Below are 19,970 nucleotides of genomic sequence, written 5' to 3'. Positions count from 1 at the left end.
AACATGGCTGCTCTGGCCAGGGATCACATCCAAAGACCTAAGTCTGTGTGATCAAGCTGGAATGCAGACACACCACACATATTTAATCCCACTGCCTGGAAAACACACACACACACACACACACACACACAAACACACACCCTTAGCTTATATCTTTGAGGTAAGATTAGTTTTTAGAAGGAAGCAGCCATGGTTGAAAGTGACATTAAATTGAGGGGCAGACAAAGTGATGAAGCAGAGAAAGATTTGACAGACGAGTCAGAGATAGGGTGCGCCCACCTGTAAGAGCTGTATAGGGAGAGAGTAAGTGAAGTGAGTTGGGAGTCAGTGCAATGACAACAGCGAAATAAAGCCGAGTTCACTCCTGGGTTAATGTCGATCCGTGCGGACCAGCAAAGCCAGTTAAGGCAGAGAATAAGAAGGAGCCAGTTTAGAACAAATTGCCTGAGTTAGTTTGAGGCCAAGCAAATCAATTAGTGAGAAGGTGGGGGAAGCCAGACTGAATCAGTCAGCCTGGAGAGGAGTTTGACTGCAAATGGCTGAATTGAAAGAACCAGCCACCTGAGTACAGAAAGAATTAGAAAGGGTGAACTTATTCAGCAGCAATACTCCAAGACAACAATGACCTCTGGAGAATAAACCTTACTTTCACATAAAGCGTCTCCTATGAATTGAAAATTTAGTTAGAAACTATTCTGAACTTACATGCCACTATTCATTAAATTTGGTACCTGAAATAGGTAATCTCGGGCTCTTTATCTCTCATTAAGTGGGTTCTCCATTTATACATAGTCTTCATATCTCAAAGGATACAAAATTTAGTATCCCTTTTTCCTATTACCTACAAATTGATATTAAATATTACAGTCTACTTCATTGAAGAAGCATCTAGGTTAGGAAAAAATAGCCTGGTATTTGGCACCTACATTCCCATGGTCCAAAAATACAACCTTAGAAATGGCCAAACCACCAGAGACAAAATGTTAAAAAACCAGTAAATCAACATGAAGGACATGGAGAGGTTCACTATTCAGTTAGTCAACATTTCCATAGATTGTGTGATTGTTGTTGTTGTTGTTGTTATTGTTCTTGAAAAATAGTAACATTAAAACCAAATATGGGACGGACAGATGGTTCAGCAGATAAGAGTACATACTGCTCTTCCAGAGTACTTGAGGTCAGTTCTCAACAACTTCAGGGGCTTCTCTGGATACCTGCAAAGACACATGCTCCATGTGTACAGGGACACACATGTGTACACATTAACAAAAGAGAAAAAACAGACAAGATTTATTTTTAATGCTTTTAATTCACACACCAACTTCAGCTATAAGGGAACCGAGGCTTCACACAGGAGAGAGCATTCTTTTGTAGATGAACAACAGGAAATGTAGACAAACGTAACAAATTATGACAAAATCACGACTTATAACAAAGTACTTCAGGAGTTAGGCTGATTATATTGAATGTCTAACCCAAATACAAACGAATAGAGCCTAATGGTGCTCATCATTAAACTGAATTTTCCCCAATTTCTAATTTCTCTGTTCCTTTCAGACATAAAACCTTAGAAAGTGTTTGAATGCATTAGAAATATAAAATTCCTTTTAAAAAAAATCAATCAGATGGTGAAAATCACAATTCTCCTTACAAGTACAGCCTGCTCCGTAGCAGCCTGTAAGCCATGGACAAAGTAACTCCATAGCCGACAAAAAATGCCAGGCCCCTGTTTGGCTGAGGAAGGGGTGTCAGGTAGGCGATGGTGTGGTAGATTCGAGCACCGACAAAGATTCTGAAGTGCATGAGGGCTGTAGAGAGGTCTGGTCCACTCAGGGAGTACAGGAGGCCGATCCCAAGGAAGGGAACAATGTTTTCAAGATCGTTCAGGTGAGCTCTGTGAGAGAAGATGGCATCATGAGTTTCAAAATCACTGGGAATGCATGGATCCTTTTCTCTCTTACAAAACAAAACACAGTCTTGATGAATGCCTGGGTTAGGTTAGATTGGGTTTGAGTCAAGGTTACCTAAGGATGGCTTGAAACGTGCTATGTAGCCAGGCTCTCCTCAGACCCACAGGCCTCCTCCCTCTTCCTACAAGGGCTGTGATTTCAGGCATGGGACCTCCACACCTAGCAACACTAGTGGATCTTCACAGCATGAAGGATGACTCCCAATTGTCTTCCCAGCTCTCTTGCTTTTTTACTAATGTTGTTTCTATTTAGAACATTTTCATTTTGATTTTTTTTTATCTTGAAAAGGCAGTTTGTTGTTTCCAGAATATCTAAATAGTTCTTAGCCAGAAAAACACACACCATTTTCATCACTACAAATATCATTTTTGCAATTCAAGTTTCTTGCAATGAAAATTTTTCTTCCCAAAGAAAGAATGTTCTTTTTCTATGATTTGTATCAAAACTCCTCTTTCACTTCAGAGTGGTTGTGTAGAAATTTCTTTGTACAAGCCAGCATCAAGTCTCACGTCCTTTCATATCCAGATAAAATGCAGAACTATCCTCCTAGATATGGGTGAGATGTCAGACATTCTATATTCTATTCAAACCATAGAAGGAATGAGAGAGAGTGACAGAAAAAAAGAAGAGAAAAGGAAATGGAAGAATATAACCGCTTAAAGTCCATCTGTGCACCATCATGAGTAAAAAAGAGAAAACGTAGTTTAGTCAGAATTTTCCCTCTGGCTTGTGGCTTTTCTGACTTGGAGTGTTATGCACGGTACTTCTTCTGTTGACCTGAAAAATCTTAAGTGACTAATTATTAAATTCAGCATCCTTTATTAGGCACACAATGAGTTATTGATTTACAACCTAACCTAGAATTTGGTAGAGTCAACTACTATTGCTTCACATCTCAGAATGGGAAGGTTTTGTTTGTCATGTCACTGCCCTGTTTTGACATAAATGCACAGTGACCTCTTGGTGATATCTCCTTTCCCTTTCTTCCTGCCTTCCCTAAAAGCTCAAGACAAACCCCATGACAACATCAGGCTAAAAGGAAGGCAACAGAGACCTGGAGAAAACCTAGACGTGGGCACCCTGCTTCTCTCAGGAAACAAGCTGGGGGAATAGAGGGCTGATTCCTGCTTTGGTCCTTCTTAAATTCTGCTCAAGAGTGCATGGTAAAGGCTGGTGCACAAGGAGACCAATGGAAAAGCTTGCTAAGACAAGGTGCCTTGGACTGGAACTCACAGGGTTGGTTAGACTGACAGGCCAGTGAGCCTCCAGGGATCTGGCTGTGTCTGCCTCCCCAACCCTGGGGCTTTCTCCATCCCCCAAGACCCCAGCTCTCCTTATTTGGTTTCTAGAGAGTGAGCTCTACTCCTGGTGCATACAAGACAAGCAGTTTGCCGAGTAAGCCAGCTCCCCAGCCCTCCACCTCCATTGTGGAACATGTCAGTGTTTTCCTATCCAATATTTTAATAGGAGAGAAAGATTTAAAGTCCGGGAAGAAGCTATAAATGGAAAATCCTGCAGCTAATTACAGCGCCTCCTTCCAAATCTGCAGTCAGTGGGTACCAAGCAATGCAATACTAATGCAGAGTCAGGCTCACTGTGAGGAAATTAGGGATGGAGAGAAAGAAGTCGAGTGGGGAACTGACTGGAATTACCCTAACTCTCTTCTCACTCCAATTTAATCCCCCATCCTATTCTCCTCCTCTGTGAAGTCTTCACAGATAATTCTTGCGGCGGCTACGCATAGAGACTTCCGGGTCTGCCTGTGAACCCCACCCAGGAGCCATGCGCACAGCAGGCCCCGGCGATATGCCCTTGCACTAGCTCCTCTCTTGTGAGTCTGCCCAACCTGCCGGGTTCATTCTGTCAGCACAGCTTTGTAGGCAGCTCCTGGGCCCTCTTACCAGGTCAGTGATAACTTCCTCCCAGGAATGACCGCTTTCTGTGCAGTCTGATTCCCATGGCCCTTACAAGTGGCACCCCATGCTGTGGCAGACCTTCCCACACACTCTGGAGGCCACAGACTCTCAGTGAAGACGCTCATGGTTTTCAGCACCCTCCTGACCTGGACTATATAGCCGCTCTGATCGTTTTAAGTGAATTATCAAGGTGTGACCAACTATGATGTGTGTGAACGGTGTCCAACCACATTGCTCTGATGCCCTCTGCTCAGACAGAGCTCCGATTCTAAGCACACAGTGGCATGGTTAAATTCTCACAAGGAGTTTTCTCAATCATTTGTAATTTCTCATCATTTCTTCCTTCATGAAATAGTTCTAAAAGCCAGGGGGTCCTACTCCTGAATCCCACCACCCCATCACAGGCACAGACCACTCCTCATGTATTGTTTGACTACACATATGATGATCTCATGTCTTCTTTTAAGATCTTTGATCACACCCCAAGGAAGGTAGGGCCTTCAAGATAAGGCCCTTCCAGTGGCTGCGTTGTTCATTGATTGGGGCCATAGAGGGCACCGTCTAGTTGAGCCTCTATCCACAGCTCAGACTCTTGATAGAATCCACCCTCGGACACACAATGTCCACAGAACACTCTGCAGGAAGGGCGCTCTCCACCTCTGAAGATGGTATGTTATAGAGTCCTTGTGGTTCCTTAAAACTAAACCCAAGTTCTTTAGAATAACTTATTTTATTTTCTAGCCTTCTTGATTACCTTTCAGGTTTCATTGATCTTGTAATACTGTGGTCTTGAGTTCCTCTCAGAATAAGGCAAAATGTGGCTAAGTAGATAAGTCAATGTCCAGTCTTGTCCAATAACCCCTGGTTTGTGTCTGTTTGGAATTCAGCTAACTGGCACTGAGTTACATTTCTTGACATGCCAACACATACTACTTTAAGCTCGGAGCTAATTGTCCTATATGTACATGTATTAATTTTCTGAATACCTTTGAGGTCATCTTTCGTTCAGGGGTAGCCACACTCAGGCTCTGCCATTTGACTATGGAAATAGCAACAGGTTTTAAATTGCATGTTGAAAGAATGAGGAGGAAAGTCTACCTTAAAAGAGAAAAAAGAAGATTCTGAATTTTTTTAAAAAATTATTTATGTGTGTACTATTGATATTTTATTTGATTCTCAAAAATTCAGAAACATGTGGCTTAAAGTAGGATCCTTGACCCCTCTATAGAAGGTTACCTATTGCTACACTGGAAGTTCAGATTCCGAACACCAGGGGGCGCACTGCACACTGCCTTATACCTCCTCTAGGCACCCAGAGCTAAGGCATTAAACTTCAGTAACACTTATTTGTAGTCTGAAAAGAACATCAGACTAGATTATAGATTTCTCCTCTGGAAGTACTCACAAGAGGGTAAGGATGGCAGACAGGATAAACAGTAAAGAGAATCTGATCTCTCAAAATAAAATCGTTTTTTAAACCTTCTGTGTAGAAGGTTTCAATGTTCTTTTCCATCTTGTTGCTACTGTGCTACTGTGATGCTGTTAATGTTTTCTAGTCCTACTTCATGCTATAAGTAGAAAGTCATGATTAGCATCAACCATGCAAATGCTGTTATCAAAGAGAAACTGAAAATGAGCCGATAAATCATTAAAATGGTTTAATGCCCCCAAAGTTCCCGACACCTCTCTCTAAACTTTACTCTCTCTCATCATAACACTTGACACAATTTAAACTCTTTTTTTTTTTTGAGACAGGGTTTCTCTGTGTAGCCCTGGCTGTCCTGGAACTCACTCTGTAGATCAGGCTGGCCTCGAACTCAGAAATCCGCCTGCCTCTGCCTCCCAAATGCTGGGATTACAGGCGTGCGCCACCACGCACGGCTCACACTGGTTCTTCTGTCCTGAAATTATTTCCAGTGCATATGCTCGGCACAGCCTCTTTTCAGGACTGGCTTGCCCACGAGGACTGACTACCCAGCATGAAGCCTGCAGAGGCAGATGTGAGTGATTTAAGTATCAACTCCCTCTTCAGAGAGAAATATTCTTGCTTGATAAATGCCTGTAGTTCACAGTGAAAATCCCTGTATGCCTTGACGGGCTCCATCCTATTTCTTTCCACAGTGTTTCAATTGATTTGTTGGAAGAACTGAGGGATGAGTTGGTTTTACATCCAACATAACATGCTGCAAACTTTGGAAGCATGCATGAGTATATGAGCACAGGCCAGGGATCATCTGGAGACCATATTCCCCATGGCTCAAGAGAATCCGTAGATCTCCTGAGAGGCTTTTAGACTTTCTCAGAGAAGCAAGAAGGGATGCTGCTCACAAGATCTAGAGCGTTCTCTGGAGCGCTTGCCTGACATCCCAATTGCAGGAGGAAAACTCTTTGCTCTCAATTTCTATTTCATTGCCATGCTCAGCAAACTGAGATCTCTTCGAGTGCCTATTACATTTACTTTTCTCAGTTTCCATCACAGGACCACCTAGTGCCTATAACATGACCCTGGTGCTTTAGAGCTCTGTAACATCACAGGCTCAAATACGGCTGGAATTGTTCCACGGCTCATATGAGCACTAGAACGTGGTCACTGGGAAGATAGCATGTGACTCTGACAGTGCACCTATTATAGAAAGGGGACAACTATTATTTAAATTTCATGTTGTATGTCTATAAAAACCTGGCACACTACATGATTTCATGACATAGATTAAGAATGTACTTTCAGACCTATAGTCTCAGGTGCTTTGGAAATAAGTATATTAAGGGCACTGCTGAGCTATGTGGGTGGAATCAGGTTTATTTATCAGTGCCTACTGGGGTTGCATATTAAATGTAAACGCTACAAATGACATTCAGAGACAATGGAATATAGATAGATGATAGATAAGATAGATAGATTATAGATAAGATAGATAGATAGATAGATAGATAGATAGATAGATAGATAGATAGATAGATAGATGGATAGATAGATAGATAATAGATGGATGGAGAGAGATAGGTAGATAGATGGGATGGATAGATAGATGATAGATTGATAGATAGGTAGATGATAAAGAGGCAGAAGGGAGAAAGATCCTATTTTTCTGAAAAGCTTCAACTTTCATATTTTAACTCTTCTGCAAAATAGCTTTGATGTTTTATGTGAACTGACCATCTGAATTGAGAGAAAAATAACACAGCTGCAAGAATCTCCTGCCTGCACTTGGCCTCCCACACACTATTATTTTTATGTATCTGTAAAAATACAGTCACTGAACCCAATAAAGTCTAGAATTATAACAAAATTGGTGACAGGAGCAACTGTAACACCATGTGGAGAACTCTATGTGCCTAACTTGGTGTAGTTGGTTATATCTCCTGAGAGAATGACTGAATTTCCAACCCCACCCCTTTTCTTCTCTTCAATCCTGATATCCTTCCTGGCTGGACTCCATGGCTATGATTCTTGAGTGAGGAATTTTCAGAGACACCAGTTTACCTGCGCACACGTTCCACCTTCTCGTCAGTCCGAACAAACTTCTTGGCATTCTCTCCCTTGCCGAAGCTAGCACCATCTTCTGGGTTGGCAAAAACCTATTCCAAATACCAAAAAGAAGAAGAACAACAAAAAAACCTCATTTATGCTGGTGATAGCTTGATGATAGACCTCAAGGCCTGTGCTGGACTAGCATCAATGTAACAACATAAACAAAACAAAAAGAGCACCCTAATTCCAAATATTGTGAAATATGTCAAAGCAGAGGAGTATTCACCTATTTAATAGTTTACATTTGGGCATTTGTATATGTGTCTGAGTATTTGTATAGGAACATATGTAAGCCCAGCTGCAAATACACATGGCTGCATGTTCATGTGGAGCCTTGGATATTCAAGTCCCATTTCACTTCGAAAATACCATTAACCTTGTTTTTGAGACATCTTCTCTTAGTAATCCAGAGATTCCTGAAGTGGGCTGGTCTGTCTGCCATTGAGCCTCAGGGGTCCTCCTGTCTCCACTTCCCCACTGGTGAGATTATGTTGTCATTTCACCAATCTGGCTTTTCTAATATGGATTCTGAAGATAGATCATCATGCTTGCACAGCAAGCATTTTACTGACTGGGAGATCACCAGCCCCAGTAATTGGAATTGTAATAAAAGAAACACATGCATTCTGGTTGGCCCTTATAGAAAGAAACTATAGATCAATAAGTCAGACACAAGATGAGGAAGGGGGAACCAGTGCAGTTTAAACTTGAATCTTCATTAACATGAAAACTTTTACAAAGTAGCATGAATAAAAACTTTAGCAAAGGCTGGATATGAAAACCCCTGAAAGGGGAGCGGTAAGAAGGCTCTGTGGGTAAAAGAGCTTGCTGCACAAGCCTGACCATGTGAGTGTAAGTTCCAGAACTTGCTGTGGATGGGCCTGGTGCTGTTCTTGTGAGCCGATCCCCTAATGAATAAAGGAGCCAATCAGTGGGCAAGTAGGCGGGACTTCCTGGTTGGATGAAGGAAGAGAGGAAGCAGGAGAGAGTTAGCTCCTTTTAGAACCTGGAGCAGCAGAGAGGTAAGATGCAGCTGCTAGAGTTTCCTGGCATCATGGCAGATCCACAAGGATCCACCACCGGAGGGATCAGATTTTAATAAGGCTTATAAGATTAGGTGTTCATTGTTGTACCCAGAGACTGAGTTACCATTGTTTCGGAACTAAGTTTGTGTTGCATTTTCTTTCACATGGTGGCTTCTCTCTCTCTCTCTCTCTCTCTCTCTCTCTCTCTCTCTCTCTCACACACACACACACACACACACACACACACACACACACACACAAACACACACACACACAAACACACACACACACACACAGGTAATGATACAATAAATAATTAGAAAAATAGTTAACAAGGAAGTAAAACCAAAAAGATACATAATCCTCAGCCCCAGCAGACTATCAACCCAGTACCCTGGCATCCTTTACACAGGGCTGTTGACACACCTTCCTTCGGGTGTATCAACCTCCCAACTACTCTGTTCTCAGCAAGTAATACCTTTGCGGCCCAGGGCTGTCAGAAGAGACAAGCAGCAGGAATTAGAGAGGAGTGGAGAGAGCATTCTGGCATCATGGACATGTGGAATGCCCTGTCTCCTCATAATGCACAAACCCTCATGTTGACTAACACAGTAACATAGAAGCAGATGAAATGCATTCCAGTGAGTAGCCAGGTCGCCACGTTTGGGAGCATCTGTTCATGAGTTCCTTCCTATAATTACTATGCTGTTTGAAATTATTTCCTCCATCCCCTGAAACTTGAAATATGCATTTAAGATATACTTAAGTAGGCTTTACTGTTTAATAATTTATAGTAAAGAAAAACACAAACTATAAAAGTAGTTTTGATTTTAGCTTGAAAAATCTCATAAATATTATAATATTTTTCTTAATATATAAGTATTTATTACAAATAGAGATTTTAAAGAGAACTGCTGAGCAAACACATGATTACGGGGTCAGCTCCTGAGGTCAGGTCTGTCGGCCTTGTTCCTCATGGTACCCTCTAATGAGTGCCTGGACCATAATGGATGGACCTCACTGGATGGACTGCACCGAATGGCCAACATATGAATTTCAAATAAAGAAATAGATGAAACACAATAAAAAGTACCCAAAGTTGGGGGTTAAACCAATCTAAATTGGGGAGAGGGTGTTCTAGAAATTGAAGTCAGGGTCTTGGGCACCACAGGCAAACACCCTACCACTGAGCTACATTCCATTTCCCAAGGTGAGTTTTCACCTCAGGCCCATCCTTCATTGCGAGGCAGTGCTAGCGAGCTGCTGCTATTAACTGATATTTCTGTCCTCACAAAATGCACACACTGAAGCCTGCCTCTGAGTGTGATGGTGTCTGAAGGTGTGGCCCTTGCATCAGGTTATGTCAGTGGGTCCCTCAAGACTGGGATCAGTGCCTTTATAGAAAGAGCCGACCCTCTGCTTCCCTCTTTTCCTTTCAACTGCTGTGGGCACAAGGAGAGGGCAGCCCATGCAGATCAGCAGTCTGTCCTCACTAGACTTCAGATCTGGCATCTTGACCTTGCCACCCTGCAGAGCCATGAGGGATACATGTCTGTTATATAAGCCTTCCCTTCTGTGACGCTTTGTAGCTGAGGTCGACATTGTCAGAGGACCACATTGTCAGAGGACCACATTGTCAGAGGTCCACATTGTCAGAGGTCCACATTGTCAGAGGACCACATTGTCGGAGGACCACATTGTCAGAGGTCCACATTGTCAGAGGACCATATTGGCTTCCACGGCTACTTGTCCCCTCTCTTTCATTATCCCTTATGATTAGGCTTTATTTCTCTGAGATTGATAACAATGCCCTTATTAGTGGTGCAATTCTGCAAGCAAAACTGTCTCATGTCATGGGAAACACCTGGGCCAGCCCATTTCAGACTCTGTTCACAGAATAACATAGCACACCTTGCTACTGAATGAGTTTTAATAGATAGATAGATCGATCGATAGATAGATAGATAGATAGATAGATAGATAGATAGATAGATAGATGGATGGATGGATGGATGGATGGATGGATAGACAGACAGACAGACAGACAGACAGACAGACAGATAGATAGATAGATAGATAGATAGACAGATAGATAGATAGATAGACTGATAGATAGATAGATAGATAGATAGATAGATAGATAGATAGATAGATAGATATAGATAGATAGATAGACAGACACATAGAGGATAGATGATAATAGGTAGATAGATTGTGGACAGATTATAGATAGATAGATAGATAGATAGATAGATAGATAGATAGATATAGATAGATAGATAGATAGACAGACACATAGAGGATAGATGATAATAGGTAGATTGTGGACAGATTATAGATAGATAGATAGATAGATAGATAGATAGATAGATAGATAGTCAGATAGATAGATCAAAATAGAAATTAACAAGGCTGTTTTCTAGAATTTGTTTTGTTTTGTTTTTGCTTTTTCGAGACAGGGTTTCTCTGTGTAGCCCTGGATGTCCTGGAACTCACTCTGTAGACCAGGCTGGCCTCGAACTCAGAAATCCACCTGCCTCTGCCTCCCAAGCACTGGGAGGCGTGCGCCACCACTGCCCTGCTTGTTTTCCAGAATTTTAACCCTTGAACGTGAGGAAATATTACCTCTGTATCCTTACCTTGTTGGTTATCCTCTGGAATGCAGTCGCGGAGCTCATGAACATCATCTTGGTAAGAATGATTGTTGCATAGGAGGCAAAGGCCATCAACACCTCGTTATCCATGAGTTGCTTAAGGTCGGCCATGCTTTCAGTCTTGATCTTAGTCTTTAAATGACTGCAGACAAGAAAGGGGAGATAGGAACACCCCAGGTAACTTGGTGATGATCACTTGGAATCCTGATATCACAGCACTAACTTCATTGTTCTTGAAATACATCTGCATGGTGGGCTGTTTACAAGGGAACTGATTATATCCTCACAATGTTCACTCCTGTAATCACAACTGTTGGGAGACTAAGCAGGAGGATTGCTCTGAGTTTGAGGCCACCCTAGTCTACACAGTAAGTTTCAGGTCAGCAGAGGTTGCAGAGTGAACTTTTGTTTCAAATAATTTAATTCATTAATTAAAAGCAAAAATATTTCCAGAATAAGCAAAATTTAATAATGTTGTTGTTGATGATGATAATATAATATAATTATAATTTCTCTAGATCTGTATAATTAAAGATGAAAATACCCAGCAAGTACAAAAGAAAGTGTAAGGGTTATTGGAGCATAAAAACAGTCAAAATGCCCCAAAGATGGAATAAAATGCAGATTTGTACCAGGAAGAACAAAGGGTTTTATCAACAGCTCAGTGGTCACTGCAGGATCTTTGGAAGTACCAAGCTCTGCCCACAGCAGGACTGCTGTGTTACTGGGAATGCCTAAAATCTGAATGCCATGGTTTAGAAACCTAGAAATATCAGTAGTATCTAACACTGATTTACTATCGCATTTAAATGCAAAAACAAAAAAATGAAAATGAGTATAAAAGTCGCCAATCCGTACTTTTTGACTTTATTCTTTATTTATTTGTTCATTTGAGGGCATGGTTTTCAGATATCCTACTCTGGCCTCTAATTTGCTACATACAGAGAATAACTATGAACTCTGTCCCTCACAAGTACTGAAACTCCAGGCTCATATGACAGAACCTGGCTCAGTACACTTCATGATGCCCTCATCATCATGGTAACAGCAGCCCATGTGGAGGAAGAAGAGTGGAGACTTCCCAGGACCAGACCCACGAGCCCACAATGAGGAAACTGTACATGTGGAAAGAGGAGCCGGGGAAAGGGGACCAGCTTTGCCGGACATATAGGATCATGTCCCATTCTGTAGTCACATCCATCTAAGAACTGTCAGGAGGAAACTGAGGGGCTGGAGAGAGGGCTCGGTCTGCACGGGTGCTTGCTGCTGAGCCTGACAACCCGCGTTCAATCCCTAGGACCCATCTGGAGGGAGGAGAGGATCAACTCCGGAAAGCTGTCCAACGCATTCGTACACATCAGGAAGCCGGTGCAAGCACAGGTGCACACTAACCAAACAAACAAACAATGGACAAACAATAATCAAAACAAGCAAGCACCTAAGTAAAGTAAATGGTGAACAGAAGGAGCCAGGAGGTAAAGGCGCACTGTGTTCAGGAGAAAGGACACAGTAAGTCAAAACTGATGGGGATTTAGGCTAGGGCTTAACATCAGAGCTCCTCCCCTTTCGTACCCTCTGACCCCTGACCCCTGCCTTTATCCATTCCCGAAAGCATGCATCTTCTCTCACTCTCTCCTTAAGCAGCATCTAATCTTCATGATGCCCATTCCTGTTTTAAATTCCTTCCTATAGCCTTATAGGTTAGCCTCCAGAAACGTTCTCCATTTACCAGTAGTCTACAGTGTACATCTATCTGCCTGCTGGGCAGGCAGTTGTCTATGTGTTGTTGGGAAGTATGATAGAACTCATCCCCACAAATATTTAATTTTGTAGGAGTTTGTTGTATCCAGCAATACCTTGGACTTTATTGTAAAACTCTACATAATGTTTATGAATATAAAGTTGTTATCTACTTCATAGAAACAGAATATGGGAGCTGAGACACAAACCCAGATCTGTAATGTCTCCTCCTGCACGCTGCTAATACATTGTGCTGATTCTTTGAGAAGACTTGCCCCATTTGCCTTTCGATGACTTAACTCTGTTTAAGCCTAATTCCACTAAAAATTGGATGTCTACTTGTGGCTGACCCAGTGGACACACCTCTCACCCCTTACAGTCTCTCTTTTATCTAGAGATACCATGTGCTGGGGGCTTGGCTGTTCTAATAAAAATGAAACTGAAACTTCATAAGAAAACTCTGAATATTGTCTCCTTAAGATAAAAATGTGCTCCTTGCATGTGTTCTAGCAGAAACTACTCAGGCATCTCAGGGGTCCTGTGCTTCCAGAAGTGTCCTGAGGTAATCACATCCCACAGATGCTCAAGTCTCTGCTGTGGTATTGTCTAAGCACGCCTCCCATTGAACTTCCAATGGTTTGTATTGTGCACTTGATAAAACCTAAATTCACTGGGAAGAGGGAACCTCAACTATGGCCATGTCTATGAGGAACTGTTCATTGATGTGGGCGAGCCCAGTGCACTATAGGCAGCCCTGTCCCCAAGCTGGCAGGTGAAGGCTGAATAAGAAAGATGAGAGAGACAGAGACAGACAGAGAAAGACATAGAGACAGACAGAGATGCAAAGACAGAGACACAGAGAGAGGGGTGCCTTTCCAGCTTTAGTCCCTGCCCCCCATCCCTCAGCGATAGACTGTGACCTGAAAATGTAAGCTAAACAAATCCCTTCCTTCCCTATCAGTTTTTGGTCTGAGTGTTTCATTGCAGCAACAGGACGCCATTAGGATACATCTTGTCATCGTTTGTAATGCCTGATGCCACTTATATACCATACAAATAACTATATAGAACTATTTAGAAATTAGTGAGGAGAAACCTTTCTGTATGTGTTCAACACAGATGCAATTTTTTTCTGTTTTTATCTACACTTGGATGAAATTCATGAAATAAGGTGTTCACTGTGCCCTAGATTATTGTTAAATTCCACGTGTGACAGCGAGTTGATCCACTTCTCTGACTTCATGCTCTTGAAAGCATAGTGTGTTATCGCAGTGCAAGATAATACTTTCAGTAGTTTTTAATATATCTGCTTTTGCTCTGGTACTGGGGGAATACGAGTCATGGTAAAATGCCCTATCCTGTAGAGCTCTTGTAAAGTTAATTAGCTTAATAAAGAATCCCTATGGTCCTTGCCTCTGAACAGAGATCTGAAGAAATACAGCAAGGACTTTAATTTAAAAAAAAAAATTCTCAGGAAGTTTATCAAGTAGAAAATTCTGCTATTTAATAACCTTCAAAATAAAAGCCTCTGTGATTGTTTCCAGAACAAAACTTTATTAGCGCTGTATAAAAATGTCCAGAAAGGTTTTGGTGGTGGTGGTGGTAGTGGTGGTGGTGGTGGTGGTGGTGGTGGTGGTGGTGATTTTTCATTCAGCATGATAGAAATCAGTGGTGGAGAAGGAGAGAACAATCAGGAACCTTCCAGAACAGTTAGTGGTGACATTCAGAGGGGTCAGCAGTTGGAAAGAAAAGGCGATGAGGGGTCTCCACATCTGCAAGCCATAAGCATGAAGCTGACAGTGTGGGGTTGATCGGTTGCCAGGGCTGGGGGCTAACTCCTCAGGCCTGTGATTCTGGGAGACCGGCCAGCACCAAGTCCCTATTCTGTCTAAACCATAGGCCCATGAGCTTCCTCTCTCAGACATCTCCCATTTCCAGATGTAGGGGAACCATGTCATGGGGAGTAAGGGTAAGAACGCTGAGAAATAGGCAGCACTGACCACATAATTCTGGATCTTTCCTCTTTGTCATGAGCCTGCTACACCTAATTGAAATCAGAATAATGGCAAGGCTCTGTAATGAAGAAAACAAACTCACTGAAAGCTTGCTGTTAGGGAAGCGTCCAGGACAGGTAGGTAAGTAGGTAGGAAGATAGATGGATAGATGGATAGATGATGGACAGGTGGATAGATAATGGACAGATGGATAGATGATGGACAGGTGGATAGGTGGATAGATGGATAGATGGATAAAAAATTGGGAAATCAGGGTATTTGATTACAAATTGCATGATAGGTAGACAGATAAAAATTGGGGAATCAGGGTATTTGAGCATAAGTTACATGGTTGTAATTACATAATTACACATAAAATTTAAGGATGAGTTTTCCCATAATCATCCATCCCTCCCACTGTCCTTATCTTGACTGGCATCATGCCCAGGCCTGTGGTGTGAATTTGGCTATGCCCTGAAAGATCACAGGGATCCTGAGTTCACGCGGACTCTGGAAGTAGCCTGGAGTCCAGGCAGATTTCAACAGACCCCTTACTAGGTACAAATTAACTGAGCTACCATACCTGTAAAACAAGTTTTCCTGAGGTAGCCCCCGATGGCCCTGTACTCCTGATTCTCCTGCCTCAAGCTCTGAAGTTCAGATTACAGTGCACACCACCACCACACCCTAAAAAAATGATACTGGACAATCCTACCTCAGAGGATTTTATTTTTAATATGCTAAATGACTGTGATGGACTTTAATAATTGCCAGTGCTGGGTGAGGGCTTGATAAAGACACTCCTACTCTGGTAGGGTTCTAATCAGATAGGGGGGTTCAAAAGGCTTGTTATACCAGACCTCCCTGTAAGACAAGTGAGGGACCCACCTCTCCCTTGAGGGCCATGAAGGTGTTAAGAATATTAAAACGCTGATAAAGACTATTAACATCGTTATTAATTTTAGTAAGTCCCCACTGTAAGCACTTCTTCTGATATTTATTTTCTTGCATGTTAGCAAATGTGTTGGTGGGCAGGGTGATTTGCACCCTATTGGCAGTTGGAGACTTCCCTGGCTGCCTGCAGCACAAGACCATCAGTCACTCAAGGAGATGGAATACTGCAACACCAGCATTTGAGAACTTTATGGATATCTCAACCCAGCACCACTGCTGCTTGCTACCAATGCATACCTCTGGCTCCTGAAGGCCTTGTCCCAGCCATGGCTGCACCAGATGCTTAGTCAGCACAGGCTGGGTGAACTCTGAAAACCTCAAACCCTTTTCACAGAGGAGAGGGGAGGTGAACAGTCCTATCTTTGCATGTGGACTGCTGTGATTGGTGTGAAGGCAGCTTCTCATTTGCATGAGGGGCGGTGCCACAGTGGGTGTGAGCACAGCCCTTCCCTTCCTTAGGAATGCCTGCTCTGATCTGTGCCAAAGTTCCCTTTCTGGATTACACCTGTAAGCCAATATAGAGGCACCTTCTGTGCTGCTTCCTGGTATGGTAGCATCAGAAGCCTTCCCCTGAGTAATCTTTTATTGTCTATATATTGTGTATGTGTGATCTTGTAATCTCACAATGAAGCTCAGATTAGCCTCAAACTCACTACGCTCGCTCCTACCCCAGCCTCTCAAGGGCTAAGGTTACAAGCCTACATCATCACACCCAGTTTCTAGACCGCATGTGCTGTTCATCATTAGCGCAGTGGCCTGCCAGATAAGTCTAGGAAGATCACAGCCACAGAAGGACAGTGGAGGGGTGCTAGGGGCAACTGGGGCCGAAATGATGTGTAACAGGGGCGACAAAGACAACAAGAGCCAAAGGCAGAAACTCCGACGCTGAACTCAGACAGACTCATTAGGAACTGCTAAATGTCTAGACTCCCAACTCTAAGCCCAGAAGCTAGAACTGTCAAGGTTGGGGATCCTCTTACCCTCAACCCTAGAGCTGTCCACCTGTCACTGTGGGGCTAAGAGGACCAGAACTTGAAGCCTGTGGAAGATGCAGCAATAGAGGATACTACCTACTGCAGCGTGCACAATTTACCATCACCTCACAGTTAGGATTCTGTCTAAGCTCCACCCTACACTTACCTGGCAATAGCCAGGTAGGCGTGGCCCACTATAAAAGGGGCTGCTTGCCCCTCCTCTCCCTCTTATCCTCTTGCTCTCTTGTTCTCCCTTGACCTACTGGGCTCTTCCCTTCCCCTGTCCCTTCCCCCCTCTCTGCATGTGGTCATGGCCGGCCTCTACTTCTCTACCCTCTCCTTCACTCTGCCTTCCTCTGCCTCTACTACTCTCTTAACATCCCTCCCCATGCCCTGAACAAACTCTGTTCTATACTATACTGTAGTGTGGTCCCTCAGGAGGAAAGGATGCCTTGGTATAGGCCCGCTGGGGCTTCTCCTTCCCCCACACGCCCATAGAACATATTCTTATTGCCGCTTTCTCTTTTTATGATCATAACACTCACCACTGAAGATAACAAAAGCTAGCTACCAGGTGTCAAGTCTCAGGATACTGACGACAAAACCTTTCACCTGAGAGCCTAAAACAGTGGGGCTCTGCTTCCAAAGCGTTTGTAGCTATGTGCCTCCTGGCCTGCTAGTCCACCATCTAAGCCCTAGGCCCTCTCCAGAGACTGCCACCACCACACAAGTTTCTCTTCACCTACCCAGGATTCCTGTCAAGAGAGAACAAAGAGATGCCAGCCAGTTGACTGGAAACAGCTTGGGAGGGAAGACTCCAACACAGAAACGATTTTCCTGTACTTTTAAGAAAGGAAGCATCAATGGGAGGAGAGGTCCTTGGTTCTATGAAGGCTTGATAGATGCCCCAGTGTAGGGGCATCAAGGGCAGGGAGGTGGGAGTGGGGTGGGTGAGTGAGTGGAGGAACACCCTTACAGAAGCAGGGGGAGGGAGGATGGGATAGGGGGTTTCCAGGAGGGGGGGTTAACCAGGAAAGGGGATAACATTTGAAATTTCAATTAAAAAAACATTAAAAAAGAAAAAGAAAAAAAGGAAGAAAAGAAGAAAGGAAGGCAGCTTGGGTGGGGTATGAATGAGGCCAGGTGGTACAGAGGAGACTGGAGACCCCCACAGTCTGGAGCCCTGTCATTGACCTGTAATTCCAGAACTCTCTCTTCTCCACGATAGGAATCGTGGGGTGCGGTTATCTCATCTCTGGAAGCTTCTCCCGTACCACCTGTTGCCATATTTTGCCCCGGTGCTATCTCCAGTTGAGAAACACTCCTCTTTCTCCTCATGGGCCCTCCGCCAAGAAAAGCAAAGTTCTTTTCTTCTCAAAACTGTTGGCCCTCTCTGCACCAGTATTGTGTAACTTGGAAAATCTGGGCACACAGCCACAAGGCCATGACTCTTCAATTTTGAATGGACTGAAAGCAGCAAACAAAGAAGGCTGCGACTGAGGAGTGAAGAAATAGAGGCGTGATCAGATTCCCAGGCAACTTCCCGACAGCCTCAGCGCAGCCAGGCTTTAGCAGACACACGGGAGCAGCCTCCCAAGGGTGCACCCTCAGCGCATTGGTCATCTGGCTAGAGTCAGACCAAAGCATGCTCTACTAAGTCTGTAAGTCATATGACATCAAAAGTATTATTGGAAAGACTTCTAGAGATTTCTCTTGCCTACCAAAGAAGAATCGAGGAAAGCAAACAGCTTTTCAACAAGTTGAAAGGCCCGCATGTCCCAGAAACCCGGGCCACTGCACGGTTTCACTCCCCAGGAATGGGCAGAAGTTGCTGAAACTGCAGCGACTTCTCATCTTGCTACAGCTTGCATGCGTGTATTTTTTTTTCCTCCCCTCAAGATCAAGAGACCCTTTCAAAGGGAATGCTACTTGGGCTTGAAAATAAGAAATAAGAAAAGCATCTCTTAAACATGAAAAAGACAGGTGCTCCCAAGTTTCTTCTTGGAGTTTGAGAAAGGAAAATTTAATGCAGGAACAGAAAAGCAAAATTCTCTTTTAGAGCAGGCCACAAAAAGCGGGGGAGGGACATTTAAACAGCTAAAGAGAACAAAGGCTTTTCAAATAGGCACAGCCACTCTCTAGCCTTACACCTGCCACCCGCCCGCCCCTTGCACCCACCTGAATCCAGGGAGAAGCGTTGCAAGCTGTCCTGTGGAGCCTGCACACCTCTGGGACTTTTCACCAAGAGGACCCGCGCTGGCACCGCCCTCTTTCAGGCTAATTTTCTATTAATTATCCTGCCTCCAGAGTTCGCCAAGCCCCGCCTCCTGAGTTCGCCAAACCCCGCCCCTGAATCACCCGCGGCCACTGCAGCCACCACCTACTCTGAAGAAGCCCTGATGCTGGTCTGTGGCTGGTGAGGGTCTTTCTCTGCTAAGGATCTTGGCGGTTCTGTTCCTGCTCTAGAGAAGGAGAGCAAGGAAGAGTGTGCTAACTTTTATGTAGCTGGAAACAACAGACCTTAGTGTTGAATTTGGAAAACCTAAAAAGAAAATGGTTTAAGGAAATTTAAATCTTGGAGGAGGGGCTCTATTGCTGTGGCAACCTTCAGAGTACAAAGTGAAACCAGAGAAATTCTGAGTCTGTTAGGCAATTAACTTGTGGATTTCACAGTAACTTAGAAAAGTGTTGCAAGAAGGCAGGGTCGTTAGGGCAACATCAAAGTTATTGCACACAGCCCCACAGTAACAGCCAAGCAAGTTCTAAGGGTGATAGGTTCCCATCTGAATTATTTCTCTCAAGGACTTTACCAGTTTACACCAGTGACCCACATTGCTCTGGGAGTTTCTTTCTTTCTTTCTTTCTTTCTTTCTTTCTTTCTTTCTTTCTTTCTTTCTTTCTTTCTTTCTTTCTTTCTGTCTGTCTGTCTTTCCATTCTGTCTGTCTTTCTTTCCTACTTTTCTTTCTTCCTTCCTTTCTTTCCTACTTCCTTCCTTCCTTCCTTTCTTTTCTTTCTTTCTTTCCATTATGTCTGTCTTTCTTTCCTACTTTTCTTCCTTCCTTCCTTTCTTTTCTTTTCTCTTTATTTCTTTTTCTTTTTTCTTTTTCTTTTTTTTTTTTTTTTTTTTTTTTTTTTTTTTTTTTTTTTTTTTGGTTTGGTTTGGTTTGGTTTTTCTGAGACAGGGTTTCTCTGTGTAGCCCTGGCTGTCCT

The 19,970-nt window shown here is 43.3% G+C and overlaps 1 protein-coding gene across 1 annotated transcript; it reads right to left on the bottom strand.

The window, feature by feature from the left end:
* Positions 1-1,289: 1,289 nt before the first annotated feature.
* Positions 1,290-19,048, bottom strand: Mgst1 (microsomal glutathione S-transferase 1). The gene is made up of 4 exons (XM_052175173.1): positions 18,938-19,048; positions 11,083-11,239; positions 7,371-7,465; positions 1,290-1,894 (listed from the first exon to the last, which is right to left on the bottom strand). The coding sequence occupies exons 2-4, from the start codon at positions 11,206-11,208 to the stop codon at positions 1,648-1,650; spliced, it is 468 nt and encodes a 155-aa protein (XP_052031133.1). The 5' UTR covers positions 11,209-11,239; positions 18,938-19,048; the 3' UTR covers positions 1,290-1,647.
* Between the last annotated feature and the right edge of the window lie 922 nt (positions 19,049-19,970).

The sequence above is a fragment of the Apodemus sylvaticus genome, chromosome 2 (assembly GCF_947179515.1).
Source record: "Apodemus sylvaticus chromosome 2, mApoSyl1.1, whole genome shotgun sequence".
NCBI lineage: Eukaryota > Metazoa > Chordata > Mammalia > Rodentia > Muridae > Apodemus > Apodemus sylvaticus.
This window is presented reverse-complemented; position numbering and strand designations above follow the sequence as displayed.